The sequence below is a fragment of the Pogona vitticeps genome, chromosome 3 (genome assembly GCF_051106095.1).
Source record: "Pogona vitticeps strain Pit_001003342236 chromosome 3, PviZW2.1, whole genome shotgun sequence".
NCBI lineage: Eukaryota > Metazoa > Chordata > Lepidosauria > Squamata > Agamidae > Pogona > Pogona vitticeps.
The window spans coordinates 241,791,350-241,805,359 of NC_135785.1; the positions used below are offsets into that span (position 1 = coordinate 241,791,350).

At 39.3% G+C, this 14,010-nt stretch overlaps 1 protein-coding gene across 2 annotated transcripts in view; it reads left to right on the forward strand.

Moving 5' to 3' along the window:
- The window catches only part of MTMR6 (myotubularin related protein 6), a 31,912-nt gene extending 18,103 nt beyond the window's left edge, over window positions 1-13,809 (forward strand). For both annotated transcript variants that reach the window (XM_078390022.1, XM_072993718.2), the window contains exons 5-14: window positions 1,336-1,464; window positions 2,420-2,554; window positions 3,276-3,408; window positions 5,172-5,281; window positions 7,493-7,618; window positions 8,190-8,239; window positions 8,406-8,606; window positions 9,809-9,943; window positions 10,034-10,160; window positions 11,299-13,809. In XM_078390022.1, the coding sequence (XP_078246148.1) occupies window positions 1,336-1,464; window positions 2,420-2,554; window positions 3,276-3,408; window positions 5,172-5,281; window positions 7,493-7,618; window positions 8,190-8,239; window positions 8,406-8,606; window positions 9,809-9,943; window positions 10,034-10,160; window positions 11,299-11,562 (1,410 nt within the window). In that variant the 3' untranslated portion in view covers window positions 11,563-13,809. The remainder of the gene's footprint in view (window positions 1-1,335; window positions 1,465-2,419; window positions 2,555-3,275; window positions 3,409-5,171; window positions 5,282-7,492; window positions 7,619-8,189; window positions 8,240-8,405; window positions 8,607-9,808; window positions 9,944-10,033; window positions 10,161-11,298) is intronic.
- The last annotated feature ends 201 nt before the right edge of the window (window positions 13,810-14,010 follow it).

The window sequence follows — 14,010 nt, forward strand, 5'->3', positions numbered from 1 at the left end:
AATATTCTGCATCAGGTAGTTGAGGTATTTTATTTTCTAGTACTCCACACACACACACAGACACACAGACACACACACAGACATACTCCAAGAGCCCGAAAAACCCACAACAACCATACTCCAAGTTCCTAGCTAGACAGTTTTCTTCTTCTGTATTACCCTTCTCTTATTTCAGAGATTTTCCTTAGCTTGTCTGCCATTGCTTTTAATCTTGATGGCTACAAAGCCAGCACTATAACTGACAAGGTTCCTCAGATAACAATGCATTTACTATTTTTTCTTGCATTTTTAATAGCTTTTTATTTTCTGTCCTGCCTATGGTAAATTTTAGTAGCAGTTCTGGTTTAAAAAATTCCTTTCTGTAGGGGCATTCATCACTTTATTTGCACACTTTTAACTTTAGAAAAACAATATAATCCATTATCTGTAAATTGTCTGGGAAAATAATGCTGAAACTATTGTGGAAATCCATAGATCAATTAACTATTGGAAACATCAGGGTGAGAGTGAGAAGTACCCCATTTTATTTTGCTTTATTATTTATAGTTTTATTTGTTTTCAAGTATGCATAACAACTAGCATCTTGAAGAAGGCTTTTAACGGGTTTCATGAGGCAACTGTACAGCTGCCCCACATATATGTGTTGGTGGATTGGTCTGATTGTGCTAAGATATGAATATTATCTACTATTTAGATCAGGGGTTTTAAACTCAATTTACCTGGAGGCCGCTAGAGGCAGAGTCTGGGTGAGGCTGGGCCGCATCAGAGCCCGAGGAAGCCACCCAGGAGTTTCCTTAGCCGACAGACAGGTGGGCTGGCTGGCAGGCTGCAGTTCTGGATGGAGGGTGCAAGAGGTGCTGTCTTGGGAGAGAGCCGGCGAGCGAGGCAAGGCTTTTTTTTTACTCTTGACAGCAGATGATGTGTGGGCACTTTGGGGGGGCAGGCAAGGCGAGGGCCACAAACTATCATCTGGGGGGCCGCAAATGCCCCCCAGGCTGCATGTTTGAGACCCCTGATTTAGATGCTACTGCTGTTCTTCACTCTTGTTACCATCAGCCTTAAGAGGAATGGCTAAAGTGTGGACCTTTTTATGCCTGGGACTGCATTCTGTTTCTTCATTCAGTTTACCCCAGGATTCATTTCACAGAATTTTTCTAGTGCTCCAGTATCAGAATTCTGCTAGATCAGACAATCCCAAATCCAGCTAACTGGCAGAAATGGCATTCAGACAGTTCTACCTGTGAGGCCTTCTCCATTGATTTCAGGGAGTGCTGTCACTTGTACACCATGTTTAAAATGTGTGATAATTCTTCAGTTCCTTTTTCCCCACTGCAGATCTGTGAAACATATCCCAGAGAACTTTATGTTCCCCGGAGTGCAAGCAAGCCTATAATTGTTGGCAGTTCTAAGTTCCGAAGCAAAGGAAGGTTCCCTGTGCTGTCATATTATCATAAAGTTAATGAGGTATAGTCTGATTTCCTTTCAGTCCAAGTGGGCTAACGGCCATTTTCCAACACAGGAAAAGACAAGAGGGTGAGTATAGTTACCTAGGTCCCTAGGTGTATGTAGTTGAGCAAAAATGGATGATAGTGGTGTGTAATAATATGCTATGTCCCTCTCAGTTAGGTCCTTCTTACCTCTACTAAATTTGTTGAAGAACCTTTACAGCTTAACGTTTTGTATTGCAGTTATTCACACTGTTTGAAGAATCTGAACTTGTTGTTACTTTAGGATATCCTCTAGGAAGCTGAAATTGTGTTGCTTAAAGTAGTAGGTCACAACTAGGGTAGGCCCATTGAATTAGTGGGGATTTAATGAGTAGTAATCTGTAATTACTACTGTAATTACTTCTGTAATTACTTCTCTCCTGAATGTGAATTTCGTTGTATGGGTATACTGTGTATATACAGTACTTACAATGACAATAAATTATATTATTATAATTTCCACTGATTCAGTGTGTCTGCTTTAATTGCAACTTACTATATTACACAATGGGACTTCAGTTATTAGTCGATAACACATCTTCAGTACTGAAGTTGATTTCAGTCAGCCACCATTACAAATATACTTTCGTATATATTGTTAACTGCATGTCTGTCTTTAAGCAACTAGTCTGTATCTGTCCTCTTCAGTCTTTAGCTTTATCACTGAAGGGCAAACCTTTTCTACCAGTCACAATGGGAAATAATAAAATATGCTCAGTATATCAGTTTTTAGTTGGGGAAGGAGAGTGTTTCCCTGAAGGCATCCCATGTTCACACTCCACACTGTTGTGGTTTTACCTTTCATCTTTTGTTACAGTAACAAGAAGATGAAAAGCTAAATTTAAAAGCTCAGTGTGCTATTATTATCCCTTAAGAGATTTTATATTTCTGTACTGTTATTTTTGTGTTCATCCCTTTTGTCTTCTCACTAGGCTACCATTTGCAGATGTAGTCAGCCTCTCTCAGGATTCAGTGCCAGATGTTTGGAGGATGAACACATGTTGCAAGCAATCAGTAAAGCCAATCCTACTAATAACTATATGTATGTTGTAGACACCAGACCTAAAGTATGTACCTTTCCTTTCTGCTTGATTTTCAGTATTAAATGATACTTTAGTTCTGAATTGGGAAGAATGAGTTGGAATTACTGTTACCCAGAATGTGCTAGCAGCTGCATTTTCCCATAGGAAAACTACTGTTACTGAACCTGCCTTTCTGTCTTTTGTATCCATTTATATTCTTTAAAAATATGTTTTGAAGGATTGACTTATTTGACTGAAAGCCTGTCCAAGATTCAGTGAAGTGTGCAATTAACTCTGTGTCTCCAAGAGTCTTTTAGTCGAGTGTTTCTCAAAAGAGCAGTTTTCTATGTGACATAGTAAGGCATATTGAAAATGGAAAATATTTTCAGAAGCAGATTATGTTTGTGAAGTCCTAAAGTATCTTTGATCCCAGTCACAGCATAGATTTTGATAGTGCTTGTTCATAACTTTTCAACTTTTCTGTGTAACATGCAGCTAGATAGTATAACGTTATTTCCTCCCTATGTACAAACACAAGATGAAGTGTTACCCACTGTAATGAACTGAGATTCAGCAGAGCTAGTGGCTTGCCTTTGTTAGGAGAGGTTACGAAGACAAGCAGAACTTCTATATGGTCCGGAAGTCATGTAATATGAAGGCTATAATATAGTTCTCGCTCCCAATTAAGCACTGTTCTGGATGCAAAAATAAATAATAATTTTTAAAGGTTTTTTTTTTTTGCTTATTTCACCTCCCCCCCCCCCAGCTGAATGCAATGGCAAACAGAGCAGCAGGTAAAGGCTATGAAAATGAAGATAATTATTCCAATATTAGATTCCAGTTTGTTGGTATTGAAAACATCCATGTAATGAGGTCCAGCCTGCAGAAACTTTTGGAAGGTATGTGTATAGGTGTTTGTAAGTGATATAAAGGAGCTGAAATAAGAACAATGATGCTCATGTAAAAAGTCTAAAGGACTTCTTGGAGAAAGCAATGAATCAGTGTGCAAAATCTTGTTATTACTCTGCCATAAATTGCATCTGGGTGCTGGAAATAATTAATTTAAAGGAATTGAAAGCTTCCTGTCTCACTTCCTTTTTGATTTAGAGGCTTGCCATGGCTCCCTTTTGCTTTGGAGAAGCATTTGGGAGCCTTGGGATGGTGGTAGAGAGCCTTCAATAGAAATCATTGCCAGATTACCACCACTGTGATTAGAACTGCCGCTGGTGATATGGTGGCAATTGTTTTACTATCAAAGGTTCCCCACTCACCCCTTTTCCAGGGCTCCCAAAGGCTTCCCCAGGAAAAAGGGGAGCGCTCGGGAGCATTGGAACCTGGAAGTGGAGGGGATAGGAAACTTAGTGAGATGGGGCTGCAGGCAAGGAGTGGCTCGCCCATCACTCAGGGGGCAGGAAAGGAAAGGAACATTAAAAAGAGAGGAGAAGAAGGTTGGACACCAAAAGCTTGTTGGACGCTGGCAAGAGTAGGTGGAATGGCAAAACAAGAACGCAGTTCTACTGTTTGACTGTTAATAGACCTAAAGCTCAGATAAATTATGTGATCACCAAGCCACAAAAAAGAAGACAGAACAGAGTGGATCAACTGTTATGTCTAAAAGACTGCTTATACTGCACAAACTGAAGGTTAGGCAACTTTTGTGAATTTCTGTGAGCCGCAGCCATCTATTTGAATTGAGGAAATGTGTTTGCTGAACAGAATGTGCATCTGTTTCACCGACAGCAAGTGCTTATTTATATAAGCAGAACATCATGTGATCTTGTTTTGGCATCCTAGTAACTGTAGCTTGTTATTGTCACTTAAATTTTACACATGAAAAGTTAAGCTCTCATGAGCTTATTCCATCCACTTGAACAATGCTTGTAACATACCCATTGCTCAAAGTGAGATAAAAGCCACTTCTGGTGGCAGTTGTAGTTGCTGGAGCTAACTTGGTGTTTGCCTGAGTAAATGGCTACTTCTAAAAGAGCAGGTAAGTTAGTTAACAAGATAAACCTAGGGCAGCAGCTCCCAACCTTGGGGAACCCAGGTGTTCTTGGGCCACAATTCCCAGAAGCTCTTACCACCAGAGTTTCTGGGAGCTGCAGTCCAAGGTAGGGAACCCCTGATCTATGAAATCTAATATGTAACTGAATACTTAGTTTGATCAGAACATTAAGAACACACAAAGAGACCATTTTGTGATGAATGTACCCCTTTAAAGTAAGGATGTAATTAAAGAATTAAACTGCCTTTTTGAAGGGACAGTTTACAGATTGCCACCGCATACATGGTCAGCAGATAAATGGGACACTGGAGGGGTGGAATGCACTTTCCACAATTGCTGGCAGCTTTGTGAACACACCCATTGCTTCCTACCCAAGAACTGCCCTTTTTTGCTCCATGAAACTCATTCAAGCTCCCAGCAACACAGATAATTTAACATCCTCTTCTGATAAATGCTTGTGTCATGTTGATAAATGGGGGTAAGGACAGATCTACTTATATTTGGCAAGTCTCAAAATTTTCCATTCTTTTCATGGTGTTCTCTATACATCATACTTCCAGGTTTTGTGCATGCTCAAAGTCTTCACTTTGGTAATTTTTAATCCCTTGGGAACAACGTGCCATTTGTGTTTAACAACTAAATTTCTTCTCTTTTTAGTCTGTGGGACAAGAGGGCTGTCAGTCAACGACTTTCTGTCCGGTTTGGAAAGCTCTGGGTGGCTGCGACACATCAAAGCCGTTTTGGATGCTGCCATCTTCCTATCCAAAGTAATTATTAGCATCCTTTAGTTTAGGGGAAATGGCAAATGCCAATAATACATGCCAGGAAATTCAACTCTTAGTTTGCATGCTTTATTATTTTCTGGGCTTTTTACCTGTACCGCAGCCACACCTGTCTTCATTCTGTCTTACTACTGAAATAATTTAGAACTTGGAGTATTCCAGGAGGTTCTGCACTCTATCATGTTCAGAGTTCCCATTCTCCCAGTTTGAAATGGGACTGTAGCTCAGTAGCAGAACATATGCTCTGCATGCAGAAAGACCCAGTTTCAGTCTCTGTTTAATAAAAGGATTTGGTAGTGGTGACATCTCCTTCATGGATTGCTGCCTTGTCATGGTGAAGGGACTTGAGTAATTTAAGCTGTGGGCTGTGCTGATCCCTTCGTGTCCTTACCCTCCCCCAAACAGAAGTACCAAAGAGATGTGTGCTTGTTGTAAATAAAATCTCTACTTTATGTTTTAAAAAAATTCACCATGGTGCCAGATGTCAATTCATTGTAAATAATAAAAGTACCAATGCTAACCCCTTCACGGATTGCTGCCTTGTCGTGGCGATGGGGCTTGAGTAATTCAGAGAAGCTATGGGCTATGCCATGCAGGGACACCTAAGATGGACAGTTTATAGTGGAGAGTTCTGACTAAACGCGATCCGCCTGGAGCAGGAACTGGCAAGCCACTCCAGTATCTTTGCCAAGAAAACTCCATGGACAGAAACAAAAGGCTAAAAGATATGACGCTGGAAGATGAGCCCCTCAGGTAAGAAGGCGTCCAATATGCTACTGAGGAAGAGTGGAGGACAAGTACAAGTAGCTCCAGAGCTAATGAAGTGGTTGGGCCAGAGCCGAAAGGACGCTCAACTCTGGATGTGCCTGGAAGTGAAAGGAAAGTCCGATGCTGCAAAGAAAAATACTGCATAGGAACCTGGAATTTAAGATCTATGAACCTTGGTAAGCTGGATGTGGTCAAACAGGAGATGGCAAAAATAAACATGGACATCCTGGGCATCAGGGAACTAAAATGGATGGGAATGGGTGAAATCAATTCAGACCATTATATCTACTATTCTAGGCAAGAATCCCGTAGAAGAAATGGAGTAGCCCTCATAGCCAGCAAAAGAGTGGGAAAAGCTGTACTGGGATACAACCTCAAAAATGATAGAATGATTTCAATATGAATCCAAGGCAGACCTTTCAACATCACAGTAATCCAAGTTTATGCACCAACCACCGATACTGAAGAGGCTGAAATTGACCTATTCTATGAAGACTTACAACACCTTCTAGAACTGACACCAAAGAAAGATGTTCTTATGATAGGGGACTGGAATGCTAAAGTAGGGAGTCCAGAGATAAAAGGAACAACAGGTAAGTTTGGCCTTGGAGTTCAAAATGAAGCAGGGCAAAGGCTAATAGAGTTTTGTCAAGAGAACAAGCTGTTCATCACAAACACTCTTTTCCATCAACACAAGAGGTGACTCTACACATGAACATCACCAGATGGGCAATACCGAAATCAGATTGATTGTATTATCTGCAGCCAAATATGACGAAGCTCTATACAGTCAGCAAAAACAAGACCTGGAGATAATTGTGGCTCTGATAATCTTCTTCATATAGCAAAATGCAAGATTAAACTGAAGAAAGTAGGAAAAACCACTGGGCTAGTCAGGTATAATCTAAACCAAATCCCTTATGAATACACAGTAGAAGTGAAGAACAGATTTAAGGAACTAGATTTGGTGGACAGAATGCCTGAAGATCTATGGATGGACGCTCGTAACATTGTACAGGAGGCAGCAACAAAAAACACCCCAAAGAAAAGAAAAGACAAGAAAGCAAAGTGGCTGTCGAACGAGGCCTTACAAATAGCAGAGAAGAGAAGGGAAAGAAAATGCAAGAGAGATAGGGGAAGTTACAGAAAATGGAATGCAGACTTCCAAAGAACAGCAAGGAGAGACAAGAGGGCCTTCTTAAATGAACAGTGCAAAGAAATAGAGGAAAATAATAGAAAGGGAAAAACCAGAGATCTGTTCAAGAAAATTAGCTGCAATCTGTTGGCACAACTAGAGCAGATCCAAGTTAAGACAGCACTAGGAGGCAGTGTTCAGAGGCTCAGGTGAGACAGGGAAGAGGCTATGTATTTGAACCATTTGTTGTCGTCTCTGTGGCACATGCAAGTTAAGTCTTCTCATTTTCACAGGCCATAGCTTTTGAGGGTGCAAGTGTCCTTGTACATTGCTCTGACGGTTGGGACCGGACGTCTCAAGTGTGTTCCCTGGGATCTGTACTGTTGGATCCATTTTACAGAACAATTAAGGGATTCATGGTGAGTATCAAAAGAACATGAAGTTGCTTTTAGTAGATGCATGCTAGAATACATATAGATTGGAAAACATGATGTTGCTCATAGAGAGTTTATTGGAATATATGTTGCAGATTAAGGTGGAATTTTTCAAATGAAAGCAAGCAAAAACAAAGGTCTGTTTTATGCTATATGTGGAAAAGACCCAAATTCAGATTAAAAAAAAGCTTTATGTCAGTAAGACACAGGTTGTACTTGCACTTTATAATTATTATGGTTTCCGGTATCATCTTGGAAAAATCCAATTGTTCTGTTTATTCCTTAGTGAACAGGAAATAGAGGTCCAACTGTACAAGAAAATGCTGCTTTTATTCTTGTCCTTATTTTAAGTACTAAACGTGTTGGTTCAACTGGTTGTATTTTTTTGCTTTGCAACTCTTGATTGTAGATAGAAGTGTATTATATATTTTGAGTTGGGGTTCTTCTGGATTCTGCTCTAGCAGTCTAGTTCAGAAACCCAACATGGGAAATGTGACCTCAGAGATACTATGTAAAGCTTACTGTAAAGTGGATAACGTATTCCCCCGCCCCCCAGGTTTTGATAGAAAAAGACTGGATTGCTTTTGGACACAAATTTTCAGACAGGTAAGATGTCTTGTTACAAAGATATTGTGTTAAACTGCTTAATGAATTGTGGTTCATCTTGTTTAATATCTAATGTATATATTTGCATAAAACTATACAGATTTGTAAAACAACGATCTTAAAGTATGATTTTTTCTCTCTCATTAACATTGAATATATTTTATAGATGTGGTCAACTGGATGGTGACCCAAAGGAAATCTCACCAGTGTTTGCCCAGTTTTTAGAAAGCGTCTGGCATCTGACAGAGCAGTTTCCCCAAGCTTTTGAGTACAATGAAGCTTTTCTCCTTCAGATCCACGAACACGTCCATTCATGCCAGTTTGGAAACTTCATTGGAAACTGCCAGAAAGAGCGGGAAGAACTCAAGTAGGGCTTTTTATTAGCAATCTGTTATTCGCAGTGCAGCATCTCCCATTTTCCCCGAGATGAATGAATTAGACAGCCTGCCTATGTCTAATATTTAGACATTAGGTAACATTTGGAGGAGAGCAAGCTTTGCTCAATTAGAAAACAGCGAGTGCTTAAAATCCTTCCTGAGAGTGTATTTCTTTGGGAGAGGGGTAGGAAATTTGTGATTCTTCAGATATTATTGGATTGTAACTCCTGCCATCCCATACTGTTGACTATTTGGAATTTCAGTGTAGCAATGTCTTGATGGCCTCATGGACCCCATCCCTGCTCCAGGAAGAGAGAATCTTAGTAGTTGCCCCCCCCCCATATATTCCATTTAAATGATTTAAGTTGTCTTCCAAAGCAATAAATAAGCACAAGTGTTTGATTCTGTTGTCCCTCTTCCACATTGGGGAACTGAGGAAACAGCATTGTGGAGAAGGACTGTGTGAAGAGGCCAGTTAAAAGAAAATGGGTTGTGGCACTGTGACCACAGTTCAGTCACTGCTTCAAGATCATAGTTCTCCACATCATTGCAATTTCAAAAAAGAAGCAGCAATTCTGATCCATAGGAATGTAACACAATCCAAATCATGTGTAGTTTGCCACTGAGATCTTTCCTTCTTTTTTCATATCAGAGTATTACACAATTTAAAATTATGTAAGTATATGAAATATAGGTAAAATTAAAAACAAATTAAAATATGAAGATTGGTAGATCTTTTGACCAGAAGCCATCTTTTTCAAGAGCCTTATTTTAGCCATTTGCTCAATCTTCTTTTGTACACGTGCTGGGGCATAAATTGCATGTACATAAGTGCTGCATTGATAGAATTTCTCCATAGTCACAGAACATTTGCCCTGTATCCAAGTATGTAGCCCCATTTTACTTCATTATTTTTTGATCTTCTTACTTCACTTCAAAGTCTAAGTGACTTCCAGATGGTCCAGCTAGAGTCTTGTCCAGGTGGGATTCATTCTTCAGCATTCATCCATTTAGCAAGGTGTGCTATTTTTGCCTCTTCTGGTTTAATATTTAGAGCTTGAGATGTGTGCAGAAGATTTCCTCGATTTTAGCCATTGTCTAGGTGCTGGTGTCCATGAAATGGATGAGTTTGCTGCTGTATTATAATGGTACAAAAATGATAGTAACTAATTAAGAGTTTTTTTACCTTGAGGCTTAAAGAGAAGACTTATTCACTGTGGCCTTTCCTTCTGGATGAACACCAGAAATATCTAAACCCTTTCTACAATGAGAATTTTTCTCAGTCACTTACGGTCATGGAGCCTGACACAATATCCTTTAATTTTAAGTAAGTATGTAAATTATATTTATTTATTTTTCTATGCCATCAATCAATCACAGTGGTGTAATAAAATGACAATGTTGCTGGCATCTACAGGTTTTGGAGAAATATGTATCACCAGTTTGATCACACAATGCATCCAAGGCAGTCTATCCTCAAACATGTCATGACCCTGAGTGAACAAAACAAAATTATGGAGAAAGAAATTAAGGAACTGGAAGCTGTGAGTATTAGCAAATAACTGTTTTTTTTATTTTAGATTCTGACATAGAACTGCTTTCTTCTGAAAATGTCCTTCCTTTGTTATAGGCTACATCCCATATATTCCTTTGAAAATAATCATTTTCTCTCTATTGTTTTGAACTTCTTGATTTTTTTTGTTATTGGTAACAGAAAGTTAGCACTTCACCACTGAGCCCATTCAAGAATACCTGCACACAATTTGACTGGAAAGAATCAGGGAGTGCTTTCCGCTAAGGCAAGGATGGGTTGTGTATATGGCCAAATAAATCCATCATTTTTGGCCAGCATATGCAATAATAAAGGATGATTGGTTATGTGTGGCTTTCTAGATATTGGTGGACTGCAATGCCCATCATACTTAGCCAGCATAGTAATTGGTGAGGGATGATGGGGGTTGGAGTCCAACAGTATGCAAAGGGTTGCACTTTCCCCTCTCCCACACAAGAACCTTTTTTCATTCTGCATTCAATCAAGCCATATTTTAGCCCATATTTTAGAACACACTTCGTGTGTTCAGGTTTATTTTTTTGCTGCTATAGGATTCATTTCTATAGCTGCTAGCAGATTACCTGGGCAGTTACCTAGGGATGCTGTCCACAACAGATGAGAAGCAAAATTATCTTTTGGTGCATGTAGTACTGTTGCTGATGAGCAGTAGAGGATGGAGGAAAGATCAGGAACTGGAGCTTGGAAAGTTACTTTGAAGTCACAGAATACCATCCTCCCTCTGTTATGTCATGGACAAGCCTCAGCATTGTCATGATATTCTTATTAAAAGCAACTTTCCAACCTCTGGAAGAACCTGATATTTCTGGGGGGCAAAAGGTGATACTGGATACTGGCATAAGGTTCATTCCCTAGTGTCTTCAGTTAAAACAATCTGAAACAGTAGTATACTACTATTTTTTTTACAAAGAAATAGTAAAAGAAGTAAAAGAATAGTAGTAGGCTCAATAAACAAAATTGACTTTTATAGGGTAACTTCATATGTTGATATAAAAGATCAAAGTCCAGTTGGTAAGGGAGTGTGTGTTATTGATCATTTATCAAATCTGGAAAGGCAGAAAAGGAAAGGTTTCACCAAACAAGTTACTTGGAATTATTTTTCTTGTACCCAGAAACTTGAGTGCCACGGAAACAAGGAGTTGGATACACTTTTCACCAAGGAGCCTTTGCAGTCTGTTAGTCCTGGGTCCCTCGTCCTGAAAACGCCTCCGTGCTTTAAGAAAGAGCAGCCAATCTTACATGGCAGTGACTGCATTCGAACAGTAGAGGGCTCCAATGCAGCAGACAATCGGTACAGCGAATACATGGAAGAACTCTCTAAAGCTGAGCCCAATGTTGTCACTCTGGAGTATGGAGTAGCAAAAATGACATGTTGAGTATCACATAGCGCATTGTGGGCTGGAAGAACGCAAGTTCAAGACGAAAGGGCATTATGAGACTGGTCTCCTGGAGCATGACCCCCCCCCAAAAAAAAGAGTAATGGAAAGCCTCCTTAATGTAGACAAGAACTACACATTGGTTTTTTAAAAAAGGCATACTGTGGGGAGTAATTGAATTTAAGAGTATCAGAAGAATTGTGGTGAATTTAGTAAACCTTCTGTGGCTTGAACGGAGCGGTTTAACTAGGATAGTATAACATGACAGTTTGCACTAGATAACTCAGAATGTTCTTTAATGTGTTTATTGCCAAATGGCTAATGGCCTCTGAAGAGATGCTTCTCACACTAAATAGGCTATTTATTGGGACTGTTGAATGTAAATATATGTTTGTGCGTATACAGTGTATGTGTGCTGCTATTTAATCTGATGCTTGTTACTAAATTTATGATAACTCAGTTGCCATTGAAAGTACTGTATATTATACTAGAAAGTGCTATTCTTAATATTTTTCAGTCTGCAATACCTCAGAGAATGCACAGGGACTTCTTGAAATTTGTTTCCATCAGAATAATACAATTAGATTTAAGATCTAAGTGGAAGATGCTTAGTAGTTTTTGCCTATGGACATATTTGTCTGCATCAGTAGCTATAGAATGCCAGATCCTTTTCTTTAAATGTCCTTTTATAATAATCTGAAAAATTGGTTGGCTACACTGTTAATGGATTGAAACTGCACCCATGAGGCTGTGCATTTTCTGCATACTTCTTCCCTGGCTAGCTGAAAGTGGTAAGAGGAGATTTGTAATCTTTGTGTACCTGTAGACTGTGTATGTATTTTCCTTTCAATTAGAACAAAACCGGTAGTAAGCAAAGTCTTTGTTTCAAATTGGTTATGCTTTTGGATATTCCACGTATTTGGCAGCTGCCTACAAACCAATTTAGGTAATCAAAGAAAAATACGATTTTGGGAGCAGCACCTATTCTTCACTGCACTGGTGGCTAGGTGTATGATTTTTATTCCTTTTGATGATCTGTTTTTAAAACAAGCAGCTTTGGGTTTTTTCTCTTTGAAAAGGTGCCACTCTTAATCAGTAGGAATGCTGAACAGTTGCCCTCAGATAACAGAGTGAGCAGCTTCTCTTGCTTGAGAACTGAGGGAGAAAAGACACCAAGTTTACAGGCCAGCTGGCTCTAGTCTGTCTAAAGCCACTTGCTTTAAAAGCTTGTTAATGATCACATCTTCAAGATGTAGTTATACCACCTGGGATTGAAATGATCTCTAGTTAACAAGATGACTTTGATTAGGAGGGTTATGTTGTATATCTCATATAGGTAAATCAAATGTGTTCCCAGCATGGTTGTTTCTTGGTGACCAGAATAGAGATTGGATTTGCTTTCAGTCCATGATCCTCCTCTGTTGGCTTTTCCTAATTTGTTTTTACGGTCCAAATGAAAGAAAAGAAATGAGCTTTGAGAGCTGAGGTTATAAACATGTACGCCTTGCGGTATACAGCTCCCTGGGTGGTAGAGTAGGTTGATTTGTACCTGAGGGATCAAATGCTTCTTTGGCTCAAAGTGAAAATTAGTTTAGACTCGCTTTAATCCCTGAAGGCTGTTTGTTCAAAACTGGCCACACGGCACACAACAAAACGTGACACAGAGTTGGTTGTGTTTCCCTTGCCCCAAGTGGGGATCCTGCTGTTCATAAACAGGAGCAATACAGGTCATTCCACAAGTTTTTCATTGTGATGTGTTAACAGAAGGAAGAAGTTGAAGGCATGTATTCTTCAGCATTGTCTTAATGATGTTTTTGCCAATGGTGTGTGAGAGGAGAAAGGTAATTCCAGCATTTGGTGTAATAAATCCTACATAAACTGTATAATCCTGCATCAACTGTATATTCTCGCATTTCCTGCCATTTTAAACAAGGTGCAAATTTTGCATTGACATTAATTTTGAGGGAAATATGCAGCTAGAGAAATCTGTGCCTTTTGCTTGTTTCTCCTAGTTTTCTGCTGTGGGTCGGTATGTTACTTAAAACACTGAAAATACAAGGCTAAATGTGGTTTCACTGTTTTGTGTGCATTTTTAATACCTATAAAAATAACCTGCATATAAGGCCTCTTGTAGGCCTACATAATTAATGTCTTTATACTAATCCTTGCATAATGGGGGAGAAAGCATTCTTGTTATGAATGTTCCAGGAAAAATATATTTGATGTTAAATGTATTACCTGAAGTTATATCTTTGGTTTGTTTGTTTATTTAAGCATTTAGTTGCTACAGGGCATCATGGGTTTATCAGAACTGTGGTACATGGGGAGATTTAACCCCTTCCTCCCTGTCTGCAGTCCTGTCAGAAAATACATAGCTACTGTTAGCTTTAGCAAGAAAGCTCTCATTGACACCAAGGTGAACCTCCTTTTTCTTTAGGGCTAATGCCA